General features: G+C 39.5%; 1 protein-coding gene across 6 annotated transcripts in view; it reads right to left on the reverse strand.

Moving 5' to 3' along the window:
• Window positions 1-26,399, reverse strand: part of nrxn2b (neurexin 2b) — a 539,034-nt gene that overhangs the window by 439,093 nt on the left and 73,542 nt on the right. For all 6 annotated transcript variants that reach the window (XM_060864253.1, XM_060864255.1, XM_060864252.1 and 3 more), the window contains exon 2: window positions 19,564-20,831. In XM_060864253.1, coding sequence (XP_060720236.1) covers window positions 19,564-20,275 — 712 coding nt within the window. In that variant the 5' untranslated portion in view covers window positions 20,276-20,831. The remainder of the gene's footprint in view (window positions 1-19,563; window positions 20,832-26,399) is intronic.

The following is a 26,399-nucleotide window of genomic DNA, read 5'->3' on the forward strand; positions in this document are numbered from 1 at the left end:
ACAAGCAGAAGCAAAAAATTATGCTTTAAGAACCTGTATACACACACACCCCCTGTGCACCCTCAAGATGAACTAAAGGACACCGGCTCCAGAAGCTGTTCCCCCAAAACCCATTTTCTAGTTTCACATGGCAGGAAAACACACATTCTTTGGATTCCCACATGCGATTAGTCCTTCTCTTTCTGTGTAATTACAGCTATTCTTTATTAGCATTGATTTGTGAAGTACAAACCCTGACAGGTCTACTCTCTCTCTCTCTCTCTCTCTCTCTCTCTCTCTCACACACACACACACACACACACACACACACTCCTGGCCTTGTAGCATGAGACAGGCTCTAAATTACCTGAACCAGCTTCTAATGAAGTAAACAGCAAATGAATCGGATTAGAAGAGCGACTGAGTGGCGTCAGCAACTCATGAGCGAGTACATGTTACACTCAAATAATGTCTAGAGCCTGTCTAACAGAAGAAATGAGGCATGATGAAAAATCTGCAAATGTGGAAAAGTTTCTCTGGTTACATGACACCAAATTGACCAATTTCAGCCTTGTACTATTTTTATATTTTTTGGAAGAAATCCGAAACTGCTCATGTGTCTTCCAACAATCATAGCAATCAAGGGATGATGGTAATCAGCTGGTAATCTATAGAGCAGTCAGTCACATGTGCTCGGAAAGAATGCAGCTGAGTTTGTTAAGAGAGGAGGTAGATAGCAGCCCTTGCTTCTAGTGTGTTATTCCACCCTTTGATGCATCGTGAGCAGTAGTTTGAGACACTGCAGTTTCCTGTCAGAGGAAATTCACTGGAAGGAGACTGTACTGTCCTTACATCATTGTCTTGTGAGGTCATTTATCTCGAATCAGATATGCAAATGCTATGTTGTTCCCTTAGTATACGTTTTTAAGATAGTGTTTCTAAACAAATTGTAATTGTCAAGCAGAACGCAGACATTCGATTGACACTGCTTCCAGTCTTCCCATGCAATCACCGAAACTCCTAGTCAGCAGACCTAGCTACCTTCCTACACTGTTAGTTCCAGGTGCATGACGGCATTTAACTCGACTGAATTGTGTGAATTACTTTGAGCACCAAGACTTTTATTTCCCTCCACCTTTCTGTCTACTTGTGTTGCAGTACCTCATGTTTTACAAATTAAGCACTGCATATTCTGATTATGTTTCCTTTTACTGACATAGTAATTTCAGATCGTTAAGAAATTTTCCTTTGGGGTGAGAGAGGAAAGGAGGTTTAGTGCATATGACCAATGCGAGTTAATAAAATAAGCTGTGCTGTGATGTGACTTGGGATTTGAGAACCTTAATGCTATTAAAATCAAGCAAGATACATTGATGTACGCGCTGAATATCATCACTGTCATCGTTGTTGTCGTTCTTACCACAACTAACCTCATGGGGCACTATACATTAAGTCACAAATAAATGAACCATCTATGATAGAAGAGTAAAATTATTACCTGCAGCGAGGCTTGCAGTACCTCTGTAATATTGTAGAGTAGTCTAAGCTCTACAGAGACACTTTAATATTTAGTGGAAGCTCAGAATCAAGGCTTAAGATGCCCCGAGTGTGTGTTTCAAAGATATTATGCACATATAAAGATAAATTGGGTTGAGAACCGTTTCATTTTCTGGAGTACAAATAAATCTGGTATATCACAGATCTGTCATGCCAATCAAAAAATACACTATTCATAAAAGATCTATGAATATGCATGAATATGCAAAATAAAACACCCCCACTTCCTCCACTATGCGTCTTTTCCCCCACTTGTTGTTATAGACTTATGTTAAAATTAACTGCAGGTTTTTCACCAAGCAATGTTAGTTTCTTCATTTTTTTTTATTAAAAACAGTGAAAAATAAAATTATTTCGAGGACAACGGCAACAGTCCCATCACCTTAAGCAATCTTTTGGTCCTTACAAAGCACAGATACAATTAAACACAACATGAACAACTGAGAGGACTCAGCTGAGTTTGTTCAGTTCTTACATGTGTAAAGAAAAAGTGATGAGGCAGATGCTAGCCATGCTAAAAGAGCAACTGGAGGCACAACAGAAAAGCGAGAAAAGCAAACAGAAGTGCCAGAGACATACTCTCTTGACTGCCTCGCTTTCTCTCTCTCTCTCTCTCTCTCTCTCTCTCTCTCTCTCTCTCTCTCTGACTGCCTCCCTCTCATTGTCTCTCTCTGACTGAGTCCATCTCTCTGACTGCCTCTCTCTCACGCTCTCGTTCTCTCTCTCTCTGAGTCTCTCTCTATCTGCCTCTCTCATTCCCTCTCTGACTGCCTCTCTCTCGTTCTCTCTCTCTGACTGCCTCTCTCTCGTTCTCTCTCTGACTGCCTCCCTCTCGTTCTCTCTCTCTGACTGCCTCCCTCTCGTTCTCTGATTCTCTCTCTCTTTGACTGCCTTGCTCTCGTTCTCTCTCTCTCTCTCAGACTGCCTCTCTCTCATTCTCTCTCTCACTCTCTGACTGCCTTGCTCTCGTTCTCTCTCTCTCTCTCTCTCTCTCTCTCTCTCTCTCTCTCTCTCTCTCTCTCTCTCTCTCTCTCTGACTGCCTCTCTCTCATACACATTGCCTTTTCCTGATCCGTATTCTCCGTACGCAAATCTGAATGGCATGAAACAACTCAGCAGCCTGAAACACTTCACACACGTGTCTGCAAGTGTGTTATATTGAGCTACTCTTTGCTTGAAGCCCCAAGGCTGAATTGCTGTGTGAAATGTCTCTCTCCTATCAGAGAGGAGACGGCGTGATCTTCGTATGTGTTATCAGCCACAGACCATGGCCTCTGAAAATGTCACGGATCTGTTCCGCAAGCATTCGTTCTCTCACTCTTTTTTTTTTTTTTTTACCTTTGCTTCTCTCACTTTGTCTTTCGGCTCCTTCTGCCATCTGTGAATTCGATTTGTGCCCAACCCAGACGTTCGGGACAGTCCCCTGAATAGCTTTTGCTGTGGTGATCTTTGTCCAATCGTTGTTTCGATGCTTTTCGTCCGTCCTCCAGGTATCTGTCTTAGATCTCAAACAATGTAGTATTTAAATCCTGCTAAATATTTATAGGTTTATTAGAATATTAATGTTTCCCACAAATAGAGCAATGCAACACAAAAGGATCTGAGACAGCCACAGCTCAGTGGGGAACATGATCACTGTCTGGACTTTGTGTTGCGTTGCGACGAAAGAGAGAAGGAAAAATAAATAAATAATGTTTCCAGAACGCATTTGGAAGAAAATAATCTCTTCTATTTTTCATTATATAATCACTGCTCTGATGATATCCAGGTAATGTGGTAGCTCAGTGGTTAAGGTGTTGGACCTATCAAACAGAAGGTTCTGAAGGTTCAACTCCCTGGTTCACCAAGCTGCCAGTGCAGGGCGTTAAGCATCAGTTGTTTAAAATGAGATAAAAATGTAAGTCGCACTGGATAAGGGCGTCTGCCAAATGCTGGAAATGAGGAGACAAAAATGCACTTTGGCATAAACACTCTGGCATACACTCAACTCTGCACACAACCCTGAGGAAACTATTCCACGGTGAAGCATGGTGGTGAGAGCATCATGTTTTATGTGTGGCCCCCATCCAGCCTACAAAAGGTGTACAATTGAGTATGTTCATAAGCAATGCAATTCTCGTGAGCTCTTCCAGCCCTACTCTGCCTCTCTTCCTGTTATTTTTATGCCCTACTGTCACTCTCTTGTATTCAGCAGGGAAAGCAAGACAGAGTAGGAGAGAGTTTGTGTTGGCACTCAGTTTTTGTCATTCGCAGACAGACATTTTAATGCTCACTGAATCAGACTGCTAGCACACCGAAACTGCAGGGGATCTCTTTTGCACGGTGTCAGAAAGCCCTGCAGTAATGCTGCTGAGACACAGACATCGGTGCTGCCTCAGATGAGAGCAAATCCCACTACATCCCTGGGATTTGACCCTGTAATATCGCTATACTGACTCCAGATCAGTTAAAACAGCTCCGGCCCTCATGGAGTCGACAGAGAGCTTGGACCACAGGTAAAAAAATAAAAAAAAAGTCTTTCGTAATGCACAAGAATGTCTAGAGAATGCAATATAAATAACTCTATTATAACTCTATTTTTTTGGTGGATAAAGCATATTCTAAGCTGTTATGATTAACTCAAAAATTGATTAATAGTGGTTCTAGAGGTCCAATTATTTGCTTTAAGCTTTAACACACGCAGAGTCACTAATATAGACAGATATTATATACTGACTAACAAACAACTCATTAGTTGTTTTTTGTACAAAGTGAAGTGACATACAGCTAAGTATGGTTACCCATACTCAGAATTTGTTCTCTGCATTTAACCCATCCAAAGTGCACACACAGCAGTGAACACACACACACCGTGAACACACACCCAGAGCAGTGGGCAGCCATTTATTCTGCGGCGCCCGGGGCGCAGCTGCGGTGGTTCGGTGCCTTGCTCAAGGGCACCTCAGTCATGGTATTGCCGGCCTGAGACTCAAACCCACAACCTTAGGGTTAGGAGTCAAACTCTCTAACCATTAGGCCACGACTTCCCCCTACAAGTATATATTCTTATAGGTTATACAGAATAACGTCATCGCAGATAAAATAAATAAATGGTACAAAAGATGTACCCCTGTAGGAACCATACTGATAAAAAAAAAAACCACAGTGTAGGGTATATTATTTATAGTGGCCTCCATTTCATTTGCTTTTTTGAGTAACAATAAATACACAAAAATAACAGCAGCATTAGCAACTACATCAACAACAAAATAGTTTAGTAGTTTTTATGGTAAAAATAGTGCAAGTTTTAGTTCATCACCGGATTATTTGCATACTGGATCATAAGCAGATGTGTGACATCATAAACTGAGCTCCTCAACTCTACAGAAGTCTTGAATCTCTGTTCCAGAAGAAGAAATGCAGTGCAAATTTAGATTTCGAGTTCAGGACAACAAATGTCACTCTCTTTCCTCTTCACTTTCCTTCTAGCTCTCTATTTCTTCACCGTTCCTCCTGCCCACTCTCTTTGCTTCATTTGCAGCAACTTTTCCTTCTCTAGTCATGCATCATAAACCTCCAGCATTTGCTGATACGGCTTCCACTGGGGAAGAACGCAGAGCTTGCAGGAGCCGGCAGCTAAGGAGGGAGCAAATGAAGCTGAGATGGAAAGATAAACCAACAGATTAGATTCCAGGCAATCTATAAGCCTCAGACATGAGCCAATGGGTTATACAAATGGACAAAGAGTGAGGAACCGGTGAAGCGTAAACACTATTATACAATACACCTTACAGGTATGTAGACCCTGAGCGCTATGGACACGTTGGACACGTTTATCGGCATGTAAAATTCAACATATTCTCTCTCCTTTTTTTTAATCCCTTTCAGTTGAACAAATCCATCTGTTTTCCTCCCTAAAGTCTAATATTCAGCGGGACACTGCAGCATGCTCCTGTAGAGACACATTAATTCGCAGCATTAAACAATGAATAAAGTCACACGCGGGTATTTGCCTGGCTTAAAAGCAGTGGAGCAAGTGCTAAGTTCAAACTTTATTGGCATAACACAGCTTTTTAATAGACAGATGAGAAGACTAGACTCAGACTGATGGAGGAAGAGGTGTGGGACAGGATATAAAAATGAAATTACCTGCAGCTAAAACATCTATTATAGCACAATTGCCAATTATAACGTTTCGATGAGCAAAAGGGAAGAAAAGCTAACATGGGCTGCTGGGTACATTGGTGAGCTGCTTAGGCGGTGTATTGTCTTTGTGGTTAAGCAGTTATCAAGGTAAAGGTTGAAAATAAAAAGAATAGCCAACACCCTTTATTCATTACTAGTGAAAGTGACCTTTCTTAAAGATAACCTTTTAATATCAACACTGTCAAGAAAGTCTAATGGGTTCTTTGGATTGCGTTCTCAAGTGGTTCTTCCTGGAACATCTCTGATAAGAAGACCCTCATTTCTGTAGGTTGTTTAGGGGCAAAAATACTTAATTCACACACTTGTTCAACATCTAGATTCAATCCTTTTGGAAGGAAACTGAAAAACCCCAGGGAAAACCCATACTGTAGAAACTAGAAGAACCTGGGCACGCACCTAAGTTTAGGATTAAACCTGGAACCCTGGAGCTTATAGGCAAAGATACACAGTGAGCTGCCATAACATCCTTGGGGGGAAAAAACCCACAAAACTATTTCTTCGAGAATATAAAACAAATGTTTGCGATTTGTCTTCAGCGCTTGAGCGAGAGCAAGCATTGACGTCTGCTGAAGATAAATAAACGAGTTGTTTAAACAGTAGTACATTGAAGGGGCTTAATGAAACCACCTGGAACTTTTAATTAAAAAAGACGGGAATCATAAACAGACTCAATTTTCCAGTTATGGCTTTTCATTACAACGGGGATATCTGCTGACAAGCCGTTGCGTAAAAAGACGAATAACCGTATAAATGCAATAATATATATATATATATATATATATATATATATATATATATATATATATATATATATATATATATACACACACACACACACACACACACACAGTGGTGTGGAAAAAGTGTTTATATATACATGGGGGGACAGTGAGAACAAGGAACAAGGATAAGACAACAGAAATGAGGTCCTTCAGGGCATCAAAGACAGAGACAAAATGATGGGAAGAGAGTGGCATGCTTGGACATTTTCTCCATGCTGAGAATGCATTACCTCCAACACCAAAGATAATCCAACAACTCCCCCGACTCAGGCACATGCACACTTGTGCTGTTCAGACTAGATAACATTTCTATTAAGTAATGTTACTGAAGATGACGGTGTCTGTTAGTTCAATGCCGAAAATTGTGCAAACAGAATTCAGTCACCGAAAAAGATGACGACCAAGGCCATGTTCTTCCTGAGCAAACACTCATCTCATGCTTCTCAAATTAGTACCGATGTAAAAAGTGATTATTTAATGGAACCTTACTGTTAGTTGGTTAGTTGGTCATTAACGACATCTAAGGATCATGCTCAGGGGCTTAACAATGGTTGATTGTTTGGTGTTGGGGGTGTGACCTTCTGATCAGTTACCCAGAGCACTAACCACTGATCTACCATTCCTGGACCTTCATTCTACATCCTCCATCTTCAAGTCCTACATACCAGGGATGGAATAATTATGTTTCCATCACCTCATGTAAAGTTCACTGTCTCTGAATATGACTACACAGAAATGCAGGAAAACACCCACACTGACACTGTATTTGCCGACTCCAAGTAGATACATGCCACCACTCAGCACTTTTTTCAGTTCTGCAAGCTACTTGCTGCTTCTCTGACAAGTCTTCCCCCAGGCAATTCATCAAAATGTGGCGATGTCTGTCAACAGGGCAGCTGACCCCATTGTCCAGCTTATACAGACAAGCCTGGGCGGGGGTGGGGGGTGGCGGGGTTATGGGTGGGGATGATGGAGGAATGATGATTTTATCACTTTCTCTTCTGCTTCACATGTATGATTATTTTTTGCTGTAGACATGCTTCTAGTTAGAGGTTGAAGATCAGTAGGTCCAGTTTGTCTGTTGTAAGATCAAGGGTTTTTTGAGATTTTTATGTAGCAAGAACATATAAAAAATTGCTATAAAAGTATTATAAAAAAAAAAATATATAAAAAAATATATATATAAAAAATGTGCACGTATGATTACAGGGGTGTTCAGAGTTTACTGGGTTTTCTGGCAAATACAAGGGAAATAAAACAACAGAGCTTGCAGTTATAAGAGAACAGTCAACAACTTTGCACAACCCATCACGCTATTAGGCAATTTTCACAGTGGATACTGATTATAGTGAAAGCATTACTACTGAAAGCATATTTACTTACTAATAATATTCAAAGCCTAATATTCAAATGACCTGTATAAGCTCTATGAAGACATTCTTATTCCAATAGTCATGAGATCTAAAAACTGATTTCACCAGTACTTGACGTTGAAAGTCGAGTGACCTAGATGTGACATAAGGCTGTCATATACGTTCTAATAGCACTTACTGTACCTCTTGTACTTTAGAGTGTAATGGTATGATGCTGTGATAGACGTCATAACATCTATTCCTTCCTTATAACATGTATTATGAACAACATGAAGTGGTGTGATCCAAAGTTACCGTCAGTTTCACTGTTTACCTTCAATCTATCCTGTAGCATCCTGTAGTGTTTTATTCCTTCTTGTTATCATTATTGCTCTAGCAGCTATAAACTCTTATCTCATGATGATGGGGAGGCGGGTGGGGATTTTCTTACCGATTCTACATACAATACAGCCATTATTGTTGAGGCTATTTATATTTAAATAAGAAGAAAAGTTGACTAGAGCATGTCAGCAACAGAGAGACATCCGACTAATAAAACAGAATGGAAATTAAAAACTAAAAGACAATCCATGACCTGCCCAGTGTGTCTCAACCCCTTTATTATGCGGTAATAGGACAGGACAGATGCTAATGCTATGCCATGGGAGATCAATGGTAAGGACGTTAAAATGAAGGTAGAAAAAAAAGATTATAAGAATATAGATAGTGAGATGAGACAAAAATGGTGTTACTAAATCTGGGACGATTAATAAATAGGAAGTAAACACGACTTCCTGGTTTTGGGGGCAGGTGCTAAAACTGCTGCCTACTTGGTGAGTTAGCTTTAGTCATTAGTGAAAATGGCTCAGGGAACGACGGGGACCTGATAAAAACAACAGCAACCAGCCCAACATCTGTTTCCTGACACGGACGATACATTACACGCTCCCTCTCTCCCGCTTTATCTCTTCTTGGATGCATGTGTGAGAACTGTGGGAGGTCTGCTGAAACGCCTTCCTCAGTCTCGGTGTCTCAGCATCTCAGTCACGACTTTTCCGACATGGAAAAAACAAGCTCCTCGTGAAGCATCTCAGTCATCTCAAACATTTTTTTTTCTTTCTTTTTTTTTCCTGCAGCAGTTAGCCAAGTTTGGTTTCTTCTGTTTTTGTCTTTTTCTCAGCAGCAGCAGGATGGATATCACTCTCCCATGCTCTAGTAGCTCCTCTCAGCATTCGTTCTCTCATACCTCCGTTCGCCGACAGCCGATTTTTCGGCACGGCGCACAAACAAGTTGTCTCGCCTGAGCCTCGGGGGCTGACTGATGCATGACGACAGCTCGCAATATCAGTTTTACGCCACAGAGATGCACAAAACCATGAAACTGAAGAGAAGTGGGAGGATGGGGTGGGCGCTGAGGAGGGGCACCGAGTGCACATATATAAAAGTTATGGCAGAGATCAACTATACAACCCAGAATTCAACTGGTTTGGGCAAGAATTCTAAGGGATTTGAAGCAATCATGGGCACAGATTCACTCAAACCAGACTGTTCTCATATAGAAAAGAATAACTTGGTGGGGTTTTTGCCCAGTTTCGGTGAATCTGTGCTCATGACCGCCTCTGATTCCTGGTTGTATCTGATCGGAGGTGAGTTCTGTTGTAGCTGATTTAAAACCAGTATGTAATATACTATTTTATATTCTATACTATAACATACTGGCATTTTTACCGTATACAAACTGATCTAATATAGTAGCAAAATGTATAAATCTATACACAGTAGACTTTAAATACACTACAGTTCATGGTCACTTTATTAAAATATTGCACATAGCACAAAGCTATTAGAGGCTTATTACACATTGTATAATCAAGGCATGTAATCATTTTGTATGTAGTTTGCATTGAACTCTTTTTTCTTAATTCTTTCAACCTTAACTTCCTAATTGAAATTCTTTTCATGAGTGTTAGGCTTGAATGTCCTTGTTGGTGTCAGAGATTCCACACTTCAGTGACAAAATATCTATCCATCCATCCACGGAGAGAGAGAGAGAGAGAGAGAGAGAGAGAGAGAGAGATTACTTTTTAGATTCTGACTATATTTTCTGTTTGGGTCCAAAGATATTTCCTTTATCACGTCAAGTCTGTACATTTTTTTAATTTTTGTCTCAATATGTCCAATTAGTACAAACCAGTCATTCAGAATAGTCGACCCAATCGTCACAGAAAATAAAATGACTTATTTACCGAAAAAGAAAATAAAAATGCTTGATGCAACAAATAAAAAAATCTTGAGATCCAGAATGAGTTAGTAAAGTGTTATTTGTATATAGATCTGTTCACTAATCTAACACTGGTGGGTAATCTCCAGTAGTCTCAGTCAGATTCGTTCAAAACATCATGCTCTCATTGAGCACCAAAGAGAACACCACGAAACATGCCTTCAGACAAAAGCGAGGTCAGAGGTGGTGTGAGAAATGTGCTCTCTCTTTCTCCCCCTCTCTCTTTGCATTAAATTCTTCACCACTCCATCTGTTACTTCAGCTGAGAAAAAGAAATTTTCATGTTGTTTTTTTTCCACTCTAGTCTGTTTTGTGTTGTTTAATTAATACTCATGTCAAATTTTCTAGAGGAATATCGGAGAGAGAGAGAGAGAAAAGAAAAATCAACTTAAATTAAATAATTCTTTCAGCACAAGCCAGGAAAATCCATGTTTATAAAATTTAGAAAACTGGTGAGGGAGAGTCACTTAGTTACTTAGGAACTGACTAATAAACACAATGGGTCTGTTGTTCTAACCATGAAACAAACACACACACAACAAACAGGGAAGAAACTGAACATCTAGAAGCATTACTGGTTTGGACACATAGCACATGTGTTATAGGGAAACAATTCAGAATGAACAAGCAAAGAACAAATGTTCTACAAGGAAAAAAATCTAGATTTTTTTTTTTAAAAATCAGAAAGGACTGGGGTCCCATGAAAGTTGTTTGAGCAGAAGGTTAATGCTTTTTATTAATTTATTGCTGCTGGAGGTGAACAACATACGAAGAGGATTTTTTCCTTTATCCTTCCTTCCTTCGCCAGTAACTAGCTGACTCTGTTGTGCAGACGCCGTTACTTTTGACAGCAACTAATACTCTAACGCATTACTTTTGACAGTAACTAATACTCTAACGCATTACTTTTGACAGTAACTAATACTCTAACGCATTACTTTTGACAGTAACTAATACTGTAACGCATTACTTTTGACAGTAACTAATACTGTAACGCATTACTTTTGACAGTAACTAATACTCTAACGCATTACTTTTGAAAGTAACTAATACTCTAATGCATTACTTTTTACAGTAATACTCTAACGCATTACTTTTGAAAGTAACTAATACTCTAACGCATTACTTTTTACAGTAATACTCTAACGCATTACTTTTGACAGTAACCAATACTCTAACGCATTACTTTTGACAGTAACTAATACTCTAACGCATTACTTTTGACAGTAACTAATACTCTAACGCATTACTTTTGAAAGTAACTAATACTCTAACGCATTACTTTTGACAGTAACTAATACTCTAACGCATTACTTTTGACAGTAACTAATACTCTAACGCATTACTTTTGACAGTAACCAATACTCTAACGCATTACTTTTGACAGTAACTAATACTCTAACGCATTACTTTTGACAGTAACTAATACTCTAACGCATTACTTTTGACAGTAACTAATACTCTAACGCATTACTTTTGACAGTAACTAATACTCTAACGCATTACTTTTTAAATAAAGTAACTCCGTTACCGTTACTATATGGTGCGTTATCCGTTACTTTTTTTAATTAATTAATTTTGGCTGAAGTGTAGCCTACAGCCTAACCTGTTTACAGCAGCCACGCATTGTAGGATTGGTGGATGCCAACCTGTAAACACGAAGAAGACGCGCTGTGGGCGTGTTTCCGTTTATTCAAGTATGTGCGGCAGTAATTCCAAAACACATGAGCTATAGCCCGCCCACACTGACAATTGATTGGCCCCCACGCGCTCTTGCTCGCTCGCTCTAGATTCCGGGAAATTGTGACTAATTTGCGGGCATCAGGGAGCCGCTATCAATATGCAGGAGACTCCTGGAACATCTGGGATACTTGGGATGTCTGGTTTTGTGTTTGTATAGACCATAACGCATAAAAGGGCATTAATGGGAACATTAAAGAACGTTCTTTAAAAAAGTAACTAAAAAGTTACTTTTAACAGTAACGCATTACTTTTTGGTGTAAATAATCACTAACATAATTGAGTTACTTTATTTTTTAGTAACTAGCACAACACTGCTAGCTGATAAGGGTTGTGCTTTCAAGTATACTACTAGTTTGCATATATTTTGGCATAAACAACTAGATTGTGGGAGGTCGGGCTTATCTCGCTAGACAAAATATTTACTCAACTAACTCACAAAGAATGTCTGGTTTAAGCCACGCCCACTTTCATTTTACAGATACCAAATTTATAGATAGATAGACAGATAGACAGACAGATAGATAGATAGATAGATAGATAGATAGATAGATAGATAGATAGATAGATAGATAGATAGATACAGTAGATAGATAGATATTGCATGATACAGGTACATAGCAACAAAATAGCCCCCCCATTTAGGATGGAACAGAATGTACAGGATAGAGCAGAATGGCAATGCGATTTGGAGAAGATAGTGGAGTTGCATTACACTGCTTAAGATTGTTGGTAAGGGGCAGTTTTAAAAAAAAAAAACCCTTGCTAGCGATCACACTTTCGATAAGCTGCTGGATATCTGTGTGTTGTAGTGAAATGGACATAATCCCAATCAATACATTCTGTTACTAAACAAACCGAAAGAGATTTTGGTCCTGAAAAGCCAGTATATTTCAGAGCTAAAAGAAAAGCAGTGTATACTTCCAGTTAAAGACTAAGAATGGCTTTGTCCATGTTATTGTCTTAGAAGGCAACTCAATAGCTATGAAGATATCTGTAGGGAAACGGGTTTGAGACGTGCCTCGAAGCCAACAGCTGCAGACACTAAGCCTGTTAGGCGGGATAAATAAAAATAGAACACTTATTATGTAACCATGGAAGCTATTTTGTCCAGATTGGCTGACGCACATCATTATGGGATGTACACCAATTAAAATTAATAAATAAATGGATCAGTTACAGCTATCTCCGACAAAATACAGCTTGTTTAAGCAGCATGTTTTTTGATGTGTCAGACTCTTACTCAGAATCTGACCTGCACATAGAAGCCATCTTGGTTTTATGGTGATCCTGGATATAAGATCTCTTCCAGCACTAATGAAATGTTGAACAATTTGGAAGACCATATTCTTAATGATACAAAACATCTGTCAGAAAAAAAAAAACAGACAGGCAGACAGATAGACAGGTCAGTTTGTTTGGTGGGGTTTGTGTAGAAAGTACAAACTGTAGCAGATAAGGATTTTTGTGTTATAAGTATTGGCAGGAAAGACTGAGGCGAGAATTCAATATCCAGTCTGATCCTCTGTCCGTCGTTTTCCTATTGGATGTCCTCCAGGTCGTGAGAACGAGAGTGAGACGAGAGTTCCAGAGGACAACACAGGGAGAGATGTTTGGTGGTTTTTGCACCCTAAAGAAACGTGTTTTCCCACGTAAGTGTCTGAAAACAGAAACTTAAACCTTACATGAATTCGAAAATGAATTGAGCCCAAATTAGCATGGATGAAACTCACTAAATATTCACAACGTTGTCAGGTTGAAAATGGAGAAGTGATCCGAGGAAGTAGAAGTCGTTTGATCTAGCAATAAAAGTACAGCAATCTAGTCAGCTAGTTGAATGCAAAAACAAACAAGTCTATTAGTTCCTGTGTTGAGAAATAACTCAGCTATTTTCTTTTTCTACAAACATCTTAGAGGTAAAACACTGTGTTTGAGCACTTGATAAAAACTCAACAGGCGTCTTGGCCAATGTTTGGCTATGAATATAAGAAACTCAGGGTAGCATCTTTAGGTTTCCCTAAGGTGTGTGTTCTGCTAGCTGTAGTGGGTTTCCACTGACCTGTTTGCCAATTCCATGCTAAATATGTTGTACTACTGTGGGGTGCGTTTAGTATTAAATATATTTAAGAAATAATAAACTTCTTTCTGTTCCTCTGATGAAAAAGAGAAGAAACACACCAGTGACCTCTAGACTACTTGTTCAACCAGGCAACTAATAGCCTGGATGCATATTTACTGACTCTACAGCTTTATGTCATTAATAGAGCTCCATGACACCTCACAAGCCTCTCATGACAACAGACATAAACATGCATAAACATTTATAAAGACTTGTTTTATCTAACTTAGACTAAAAGACTGCTTTTATGTGTTTGGATGTCAAGTTGACTTGCGTTTTTTTTTTTTTGTGTGTGTTTGTTGACAGATCCTAAGTTGTAGGACGTAGATGTGACAGACAGGTTGTGTTATGTGTTTGTTAAGGCACTTTGGTTAAGACATCCTGACAAACTCCGTAGATCTGTGCACTTCTGACTGTACATCACTCACATACAGTTACTGATATCCAGTACAGCATGTTCAACAAGATACAAAGTCGGATGTGCTATAACACAGTATTATAACACAGCCTGTGCCATCTATAAGTCATTTGTTATGTCTTGGCATGAAAAAAGGCAGACGCAGCTTTTAGGTCAGATGATGACTAGAATGAAATAAGCATTTATATTGATCTGTAGGGTTGTCAGTATGTCGTTTGCTACGAAGAGCTTACGTAGGGGTCGTGTAGGCCTATAAACACTGCTGTTAAGTAAATATCGCTTTTTATTGACAGCTAGACCGCTGTCTTGGAGATGAATTGTTAAATGTACCCCAAGGTCAATGTGTCCACTGGAGCCATCAGCACACAACAAAAAGGGGCGATGTAACTTTTAGCTACCTGTGTGTGTGTGTGTGTGTGTGTGTGTGTGGTGTGTGTGTGTGTACAGAAGAGACAAGAGCCACATCATCAATCTCATGTATGTTGAGAGCCTCCATCCCCTTGCCAGTGGGGCTAAAGTGCAATTAAGTGTGTGTGTGTGTGTGTGTGTGTGTGTGTGTGTAATTATTGCCATGATGTATTACTCTCCTTTACGTCCTCCACTCCCTGACCACCCATCTAATCCTGTTGCCATGGTGTCAGAGCCTCAGTGCCATACGGGAGATATTTGGGGACAAAATAGGGAATTTGGAGCAGTGTGTGTTTGTGTGTGTGTGTGTGCACGCGCATGCAATTTTACAGTACGTTGTCAAGCGCAGGGTAAATTATGATGAAGCTGACGGATGCACGTAATTGTATGAAGATGCCAGAATGTGACATTTATAGCTGTGAAGTACAAACATGCTTGGGCACTGCAGTGTGTGTGTGTGTGTGTGTGTGTGTGTGTGTGTGTGTGTGTGTGTGTAAGAATCTGAGTCACTGTAAAAGGTCACTGTTGTGTGTGATCAAGTGTGTGAGAGATGAAGTGAGAACAGTCTTGCTGTGTGAATGTGAGTTTAGAAAGGTCAGTATGCTGTGTGTTGTGTGTATGTATGTGTGTGTGCGAGTCCTGTGGGAAAGGGGCAGACGGCGCTCTGCTATAAAAGTGATGATGAGGCTGAATGAGAGGGGAAAAGACAATCAGCAGAGCGGTCGCGGCGAGAATTAAGACTGAGACGAGGACCGATTCCTTCATCGGTCAGGATAAAGGATTACTCTTTGATTTTAAGATGCTGAGTGATGCAATAACTTGCCACATGGTGACACTGGAGGCACGGCCAAATCTTAGCATGCTTAGATCAATAGATCTGAAGAAAGAAAGAAAAAGAGAAATGCTCCTTTACTCCCATCCCTATCAAAATGCCACAATTTAAACAGAGAGCTTTTTTGTTCTACAGTATATATTCAATAACAGGCTAGTTAAGCACCTTCTTACGGTTACTCGTGTTTCTGAGGTAATTCCATGTTTTACTCACAAAACGAACACTTTACCAGTTCAATTTACAAGTTTCATAAAGCTATAAACTAAGCAATAAGTGAAAGCTTGGGGAAAACAAAAAAAAACACGCCTAGATTATACGCTAGTGCGTTTCGGGCTTACTGCGACTCATGCAATTTTTCATTTGCTTCACATCGGATTTCATATCTGTAATTACAGAAACTGGATTTGTCTGGAGAGTAAACTAGCTCTGCTGTGACATTTTGCCTGAGTGGAGATATGGATTAGAAAACGATTTATTTTAGCAGTGCCTCAGCTTCTTTATTAGTTGGTCTCTGCGTAGGAAAGGATCACAAAATGCACTGTGTGTGTGTGTGCTTTGTTTCAGGAAAATGATCTTGAAAATACCTTCATCTGGCCATGCTAACGTTAAAGAGAAATGCTAACACGGCTAATACACAGAGGCAGCTGTCAAAGTCATTCTGGCAACGCTTATCATTAAACATAATCTAAATCTATTCCTTTATGTTATTTCAAAATAAATAAATATGTAAAAAAGAAAGCACACAGCTTTAAAAAACTTGAAGCTAGTTTTGTTATCAACAACCCCAGAACCTCTATAGGCTACTGATAATATGCTCGCTAATAACCTAGCTAAATGTCAAAGCGTTCTGCTATTTAATTCTTTCTTTGCACTAAACCGAGTTTACGTATCTGAATTTATTTATCCACATAGAAATGAGGGCATAGGCTAAAATATATTAATATCACCACCGTCATTCCGCAGAGCTCGCTTAACCTTTAATTACAGCAGATTTCTGATGTGGTACACTATATTATAGCGATGGAGGGTCATGTGCGTAAACAAACCGGGGTCGCGATCAATTATTAAAACAATGGCCCATGCAGGTGATTAGGCATCCGTTTTAATTACACTCCTGCGCGGCAAGGAGGAGGGAGCGATTGGTTCATAAGCGGCATAATGAGAGGAAGCAAGTGGTGAGGACATAGTGTGCAATTACAGGAAAATGGATGGTGGAGAGAGAGAGAGAGAGAAAGACAGAGAGAGAGAGAAGTGATGATGAAGGTAGGAGTGAATACTTAATTTCTCATTCACATCCTCTCTCTTTCATCTCCCACTCTGTGTCTTTTCCAAGAACATTTTGAATTTGTGTCACTGGGTCTACCCACGCACATGATCAGTTTTTGTGTTGGCATCTTTTAACGCCAGAGACAACAGGACGTTTTTTTTTGTTTTTTTAAGTATAGGAATGTGTTGATTTTTCTGATTAAAAAGATGAATTTTTTTGACTATACGTCACTGTCTGTGTGAGCATTCAGGCATGTCTTGGGACACTGTGGACTTGCTGCTGACACTGGGTTTGTTTCATACACCATACAGTTACTGTTTTCATTCGGTCATCTTAAAAGTTCTAAAAAAGGGGTCTTTTTTTGCAAGTGCCCCGGTGTTCACTGTAGCCTAAGGTCTTTAATGCATTGTTGGCATGCTGAGATACTTTTCTGCTCACCCCGGTAGCAAAGAGTGGTTATTTGAGTTTTGGTTGTCATGGCAATCATGCCACAAATAAAGTCACTTAAGTAACATGTTTTTCCTCAGAAGTGGTCCTTTGATTTTGATCATGACAACCACACCATGATTAATGTCACGTGGATCAGATTTTTCCTTCCTTTGCATTATTTTATGTATTGCCTGTTGCATAAATCTTTGGATGATTGTATTTGCAGGCATGCTCAGAAGAATAGACGTACCTATTAAAGTGGCAGGTAAGTGTATATGCACTCATGTACTAACCTAAATAAAATCCCATCTCATGTTTCCTGTACTAATTTGATGCATTTATATGACTCAGCAACGTAGAAATAAAAAAAATAAAAATCAAAAAATCAAAGAAACCAATTAAGCATTCTGTCTTACTCTCTCACCTCCTCCCTTTCGTTATCTTTTCCTTTATTTTTCAAAAAGAACAAATATTTCCTAGAAGTCAAAGTGGGTGCACATGGATATTCTGTACCGTGCTTATGCCAACAGCTAAACAGTATCACCAGGATGTTCTTCATACTGCAATACAAAGATGGTGTGTGTGTATGTGTGTGTGTGTGTGGGGTGTGTGAGGTAGGGGTGAGAGGAAATAGATGTGGTGCGACGGAGAACAATGCAGCGAGAGAGGTGAAAATGAGACACATTAAAGGAGAAAAGGGTGAATAAACATGTGCGAGAGGAGGGTGAAATGATCCCAACACCTCCGTCAGCCACCAGCAGCTCCAATGAGAAGTTGCGGAGTTGCACCTTGCCGTCTGATATCTTGTAATGGACTTAAAAAAAGAACCATACCTTTAAAATCCTTTAAAAGAAACAGACATGTAATAATATTAAGAAGGAGAGAGAGAGAGAGAATGAGAGAGAAAGAAAGAGAGAGAGAGATAACAGGCAAAGAAAGTATGTTCAGCAGCAAAAAAATGGACCTTCCACCTTAGGATAGACAATAGCAGAGTAAGAAGATAAATGGCAAAGAAGGTAAAGAATAAGCCAAAAAAAAAGAAAGATTTGGAGGTAGAGGAGCATCATGAAGTAGTATAGCAACGTAGCCATAAGAGAGAATGATGAACAAAAATAAAAGCTAGAAAAGACAGGCATAAAAGAAAATATAACAAGGCAGATGTCACGGAAGTGAGTTACAGTATAAAAGAGATTTCTAAGGCAAGTGAGAGTGAAGAAAAGACATAAATATCAAAAAAATTGATGGTGAAAGAGAGAAAACAAGCCAAACATTGGGGTCAGAGATCCACAGCAGGGAAACTGAATTGCATTCCAAGGTTGGAAGGGAACGAATGATTGGATGGGAATTGGAGGAAATTTGTTTTAGGTAAAGGCAAAGTAAAAAGTTCAGCCCTGATTTCATCCATCTTGAAATGGCGCCTGCGGTTTAGAAGTGTGCAAGCAGGCCAGACGGGGACAAAATGCTCAACCTGCACACAGAAAAGCCAACAAAACCCTGCTCCTGACCGCCTTTAACTGGGAAATGTATTGTGTGTTTATTTGTTAAATATGTCATACACTTTAGTGCAAGCTATGCTATGATCTGGGATGAAACATACTGTATAGGAGAAAATCAAATTTGTTTTCTACATAGATGATTATATTTAAGGTCCCTTCCAAAAATGGATCTAATGAAAGGAGCCATATTAAAAAAAATGCATTGGCATCTTTCTGTGCAAGTAAGATCATTACCAGACCAGAGTATTGGTAAGAAAAGGCAAACAAATGGACTACAAATGTACCCAAGCAGCATTTTGACCGAAGCATTCAAATTATTTATTGTTACTGCTTGATTCCTGGATCTAGGAGCCTTTTAAGGAAACACTTGGTTTGAGGGCAGATTACACCCTGGATGAAACAGAGGAGTCAAGCTAATTCATGTCAATTGTTCAAGCTAGTACACCAAGCAGTATGTTCTTTGATAGGTTGAAGAAAATCACAGACCTTGGACATGGGGAGAACATGCAAAACTCTACACTGGCAGCAACGTATGCTCAGGGTCAACCTGGCAACCCTGGAATGGCGAGGCAAGGCTGAACCACAGTGCCATACTTTACTATAAAATTTCTTCACATTTGTTGTGCTACCTTACACTGACTGTAGACTGATGCACTCCAAAATCAATCACCCTTGCTTGATTATTTAAAAAACAAACATACAAGATTCTTTCTCTTACCTTCCTTGCAGTATTTCCCCCTGAAGCGTGTGTGAGAACAATCACAATGCACCTCTCCAAACTGGACAACACAGAATCCTCCATTGAGACACGGGTTCTGCTTGGTACACAAGTACTCCAGGTCGCTCTGAATTCCTTGGCTGTTGAGCAGAGTAGGAGGCATCTCGCCCACCTTCAGGTTGGAAATAAGACCCAGAAAAGGAGGCTCATACTTCACCGTGCTGGAGGTGAGGGCAGACAGGCGAACGTCCGGTGGAATTCCTCCCACAAATAGGTCGCTGACAACAGCCATCTCTCTGCGCTTAGAGCGGACCTCTGCCACTTTGGTCTCACCATCCACCATAAGCATGGTCTCGCGATAGTTGCGTGTGAGAAGGACCATGTGCCAGCGGTCATCACTGACACGAGTCTCCATGTGTATGGTGGCCGGCTCGGCACAGTGGATAGCAAAACGCAGCTTCAGGTGTCCCTCTGCGATCAGGAGCTCCAAAAAGTCACAATTGCCTCCATCGTCTAGGTAGAGTACGAGAGCCTTGCTCACATTGGTCTTCAGGCTGAAGCTTAGCTCTCCGATCGAGCCTGCCTCCCAGCGGGCATAGCGAGCCCACTGACCCGGTGCTCCACCAAACTCCAAGGCCTCTGCAGTTGCAAAGTAACCCATTAAGACTAAGAGCCACAGGGGCCACCATGAAGACCTGGTTTCCCTCGTCATTCTACCGCAAACTAAGAGAATAAATCCTGATAAAATGGACGGATCGATTTATAAACAAAGGTTAATATCGGGTAGGATAGCTGTCAAAACACTATGTTCTTTCTCCAGTGGGAGATTATGTAACTGACTGTAGCGTGCTCAAACTCTCCAAGGGCCGTATTCCCCGTTCTGCCTCTTCAGCGGGTACTTCTCGGTTTCTTTCTCACTCTGTGGATAGGAATCTCTTTTCTCCAAAATCTCTCCTTCTTTTCTCCATCAGTGGGCACCCTTCAGACAGCAAGGGAGTTCATAAAACGGATCTCAAACTTTTGGTCTGTGAATTCAGCTGAGACACACAGTATTCCTCAATATGAAAGGAAGGGCTCGAGTAGGAGATAAATTAGTATATTCTTTTACATAGCAAAGGGCATCGCAGCTATCTCGCATCCAGTGGACAAGAGAAAGTGTGCATGGTCCTCTGTCACCTTGCTCTACTTCTCCCTAATCTGTCTTTTCCTCCCAGAGGAATTAAACCACCGAAGATCCTTGTTCTTGCATCATCCTGACCTCGAGGCTCCTGCAAGAGAAGAACAAAGGAACGTGAATAGCAGGCAGCAACAGTAAAAAAAAAAAAAAAAAAAGTACAGTAAATAATGTACCAAGCACCATTAGTCAATATAAAGCATACATCCAAAGCACCAGCCATGGATTTGTCTTTAAGAATAATATCACCAAAGGAAATTCACAGGTTTTCACAGACGTTTTCACACAGGTACAGTATAGCACACTCTCAAGTAGACATATCAGAAGCCCTGTGAAAACATCAGAAACTGCCAAGTGATTTAATCTATTAATAATCCATGTCATAACAAATTACCTCAGGTTTGTGACTCAGTCTGGAGTCATACTTCAGGCACACATCCACTGACAAAACTTGTATTTGAACTTGACTGATTCGTGAATTGATTCGTATCTGGACTTCCTTGACTCACAGCTTGATTCACTTGACCCACGCATTACCTGACAGGGATGTGAGCTTTTGATTTGATTGACTGGTAACTTGACTTGAATTTAAACTTGACTCACTTGTGACGAGGCACGGATTTGAACTCGACTGTCTGCTAACTTGACTTGGACTGAAACCTAACGGACTCGAATTTGAACTTTTGCGGTGCTATTCTAAATTTAGCTTGTAGGGAATAGATCCGTTTTCATAACACCCTTAAAATGCAAGTTATAAGGTATGCCTGGTTACAGATGACGTGAAATTTTTCAGTTTCTGAAAGGTGTTGCTTTATTTTCATTCTCACATGATGGATAAGGTACATTCATTAGGAAGCTAATGTTAATTCAGAAGCTAATGTGTGGGTTATTGTTACTCATTTGGCTTCTGACATGGACAGATTGCGAGCATTTCTTTCGTGTCTCACAGAACATGCTGTGGGAAGCAGGCAGATGTGTCATGATTGAAATGATCAGCAATTAAGATAATTATCTTTGAACCACAATAAACATGTCCAGCCGAAGATGTTCCCCTTCGTTAATGCTTGAGTACCTTATGTTGGCAATTTTATAAGCAGTGGTGTTTAGAAAGGAGTTTTTCTTAGAGCTTATTTTGAGAAATGAAAAACCTTCGAACTCAACGATAAACTATAGTCCATTTTAAACAAGAGAGAACTATATATAGCTTAGTGGAATAAAGCATGTTAAAAATATGGAGAAATAATTTCCAGAAAATGCATTTTATTGTGTTGATGGTCAAGATCCTTGGAAATCCTGTACATTTTTATGCTTTAAATGTTATGTTTAATATCATGCACATAGTTCATGATATTATTTATAGGGAGTAACACTGATTTTTTTTGCACATAAGAAAAAAAAACCAGTTTGAGCATACTGTAAATAGGACAGTTAAAGACTAGAGACTCTACCCTGAATACGACCAGTATCTTTATTTAGATGCAGCAACTGTTCAATTTTTACGGTCATATACAAAATGTGGTATCACGTTGGAGTTTTGGTTTTAATGAAACAACTTAAGAGTCCTAGCATTTGCATGAACAGAATCTGATTATTCAGTGGAGTCGGTCTTGTTTTGATCAAGAGTGAGGAGGAACCAAAAGGAACAGTGATTGCTGCACTTGACCTGGTAGTCTGCACTTATGCTTTCCTTTATTTCATTATTTCCGGTGAACGATTTAATTTCCTATACGGAGAGATTGCAACTGAACCCTGCTTCCGTCGTTTGGATTAATTATTGACTCATCCATCTTTTCTCCCTTGCACTCACCTGATGACTGCTTTGTTCTCTGGCCTATTAACTTGCTCGTTTCCTTGTGCACTACACAGTTAATTTGTTTACTGAAGCACTCATTCACTTTGTTAATCCAGTTCTATCGCTCACACGGTCATTTCGTTTATTGACTGCTGTAATCTACTCAAGCTGAACGCTTTTGTTATGCTTAGAGTAAGATGTACGTATATCTACACAAAATGCAACTCTATGAGGCCAGCAGATGCACTCAAAGTGCATTGTAAAGAAATTATTTACTTACTAAGCCTCAGCCTATTTGCTCACTGGTGAAAGCGATGCCCTGGACCAGCTATTAAACACTCTTTGCAAATAGTTGACCTCAGAGCCTTCAAATAGCTTGACATTAGCTCAGGAATTTTATGGAAATTCTAATATGAAGTTTTTATTTTACAAATAAAGATTCTGGTTTTAAAAGAAGTAAACAGTGTGGAGGACATGAACACTGATTAGATGCTAATTTTATGAGTGGGAAACCAATCCATATGGTATTTTTATTGTGGTCAGCTCCGGTTCCTAGAGACTTAACTTATCATTTATTGTATTAAATATTTTTTAGATGCGAGACAAATTGGTGTATGTGCTCTTGACTTACTGTATGTTCTGTAACACGGTTTACCCAATTTTCAGTTTTAGTATAAGCAGTATTAACAGATGTAGTTCCCCTAAATAGTTCTTTCACCAAATAGTCTTGTGTTATATGCTTTGACATAATAATCATCAAGCAAATGAACAACCACAAAAAAAAAAAATGGGTGGGAAAAAAAATCACAGCTAGCAAAATTGCAGTTTCATTGGGTACAGTGAAAAGCAAAACTAGCTACCACTATTCAGCCAAAAAACATTGCAGGGAATGCATTGTATAATCTGGCCTTTGTGTTCCTTGCTGACCCAGTTTTTATGCCATTCTCCCTCAAGTAAACCCATATATAAACCCAAATATACCCATAATATGTGCTATACATGGCACAATCCAACTAACAGACATAGACCAGGTCTTGAGTCTTTGCCTTGACTTGCACATTTGTAAATAAAGATTTACAAACACCCCCCTTTTTTAAGTATGTACTAACACATTAAGAAATACATTACTACATGAATTCAGTCTTTCTGTAATCCACTTTGGCAGTATTTATTCATCATTAGGGGAAAACTGCAAACTGAAATCAAGCGAGTGTTAATTTTGACACCAACAGGAGTGCAATATAAGTGGATCTCTAAATTCTGTTGCAATGTGTTCACAGCACATCACTCTCAATAGGTACACAGTCTCATGCACAGTCTCAATATGCTTTGATGAGCATCACTTTGATTTGTCTATAAGCCTCAAATCACACAGGCTGTGATCTTCCTTCCTCCTAAATGTCCAAAGCTGTGTCCTAAATCGTATACTTTGGCCTTCTATATTATAAATGTAATTCTTATTATGTGTCTTGATGTGGACCGATGGTCGCTATTACATTTTTCTGTTTTTTATCTAACCCAAACCCAACAAAAGAGCTAGGTGATGCTGAGAAACACGAGGCAGGCTGAGGTCAGATGGTCAGCAGATAAGAAGAAACTAGACAGGATTTATCCTGGATGTAACTCATTATTTAAATTGAGTAATGATGAGATTAAGAAGAATAAGTGATTGGAGGTCATGTCATTAGGTTATGCGCTGAGGAGCACCGGATCTATGCAAATGTAGTGTACAAATGCTGGGAAGCAAGTGCATAAACTTAGAGTTTTAATTATAAAGTGAAAATCTGAGTATCTTGGTGAAAGTCTGAGAATGGAGAGCAAACAAGCAGACAGGAGCATCCAGAAATCAGGAAGATCAAAATCAGGAAGTGTGAGACAAGTGGTAAAACCTAACCATCTAAAGTGAAGGAAATCACTTTAAACTGTTAAAGACTTTGGAAAAGATGATTCATTCACAGGAATACTAGTCCATCTTGAGCGTCTTGAGTCTGTTTGTAGAAGCGGGTAGATTGCACCTTTCTCTGATTGTATTATACTACCCTGTGACACAGCATGAAGAGCAATTTTAAAAGTTAATCTTGGCTGGCTTCACTTTTCTCTGAGGTAACGCTACACCGTCCCCGGATGATAGGCGTTGTATGATGGGGAGAAAATGACTGGTGGGTGAGAATTAGCGAGTAAACAAACTGGGAAAAGCAACAAATGTCTTTTTTTATTAAAACTTGCTTAAAAAAAACTTTCTTCATATTGCTCAGTTTAGCAGACAATCTATACAGATTGTCAAGCACAATCCACAATATGGCAAGTTTGATTCACATCCTGCAGTTGACTCAATCAGGGCTTGGAATGGACCAAGTTCACCTTCATTTTCAGACCAAAGTGTGAACACAATGTTCACAAACCACACTATTAAAACACACCAGGGTTTTATTCAGACCGACTGGATATTATAAAAGCATCGACTAGATCACTAGAAGCTCTAATAATTGCTTAAGTACTTTTGCTTTTCAAGCTATAGCTGAAAAAGTGATAATGAGAGGTTTTAACATATGGAGGACGTTTTTTTTTTTAAACATCATTTCACAAATTACCTTTACTTATACCATGCTGTCAAAGCTATTACAATTGCTGGTTTAGCTTCATATCCATAAAAGTGTATCCAAATGTGGTGCTGTGAATGATTTTTATATCATCCCGCAAGCTGTTAAGTGCACATTATAATCAAGGAAAGGTTGTATAAAGCGTAGCTGCGGCGCTTCCAGATGACTTATGCCCATAGCATCAATAGCACCACCATTTTGCTCTGTACGTGACAGAAAACGAAAACTGAGATAATGACCCTCTCAAAGAATACTTGCATAAGGCAGAATGGTTAAATAATCCCATAATGTTGGTTGAGATGTTGGAGAGAGCAAACTGTTTTTCTTACAGGTCGCTGATTTGCAAAAAATTTGTTGACCGTGACACTTTAAATGGATTAATACATCAGAAAGGGTCATGGGAGTAATACAAAGGAGAGTAGAAATCAAGAACGACGTTTGAATGCAGCTACAGACCCTGGAGGTGGTGAAAAAGGATTATAAGGATGCAACACTACCTGCTGCACAATCAATCCAAGTTCTAAGATAAAATCAAGTATTATTACATTTCTTTCTTCTGTTTGTTGTGATATTGAGTTTCTACTGAGAAGGTTTGACTGTCCTCTCTATCGTTCTATTTACGGCTCACAAAAAATGGCCGTAAATGTTTTTAAAGGTCTTAAATGTCTTTTCGTTGCTTTGTTTATCTCCTTCTGTCAGCTTGAGCGTCATGCTTCTCTTGCCTTCGGGTGACCAACTCAAATCGCCTGTCTTTAAGATGACGGTAAATAAGGATAAGCGAAATAAAGTGATGTTGCATAAACAGAGTGGTGTTGTTTAGAGGTAACTGAACCCCCTTTATCCAGACCTTTTGACAAAATCCATAACACTGATAACATCAATACACTCACTCACAGACAGAAACAAACACACAGAAGAAAGGTTCCAGGACTAAAAACAACCTAAACACAGAAACAAACACACAGAAGAAAGGTTCCAGGACTAAAAACAACCTAAAACATAACAACCTTATTTTTTCCTCAGGTTGAATAAAAACAGACATAACATTCAGTGTAAGAAGTGCAATGTTTTGTCTATCTTCCCTCACTTTCCCTTCACACTCAATGCATTATCTTAAATCATTATATCGAGAGCAATCGACCAAATATTCTTTCCAGAGTAATGTACTAAACTGTACTACACCTAGTCAAAAAGACAAAACCTGCACCTTAAATCAGAGGTTATCAAGTCCAGATATGTGGATCCACTGCCTTGAAGAGTTTACGATCTG

The sequence above is a fragment of the Tachysurus vachellii genome, chromosome 2, assembly GCF_030014155.1.
Source record: "Tachysurus vachellii isolate PV-2020 chromosome 2, HZAU_Pvac_v1, whole genome shotgun sequence".
NCBI lineage: Eukaryota > Metazoa > Chordata > Actinopteri > Siluriformes > Bagridae > Tachysurus > Tachysurus vachellii.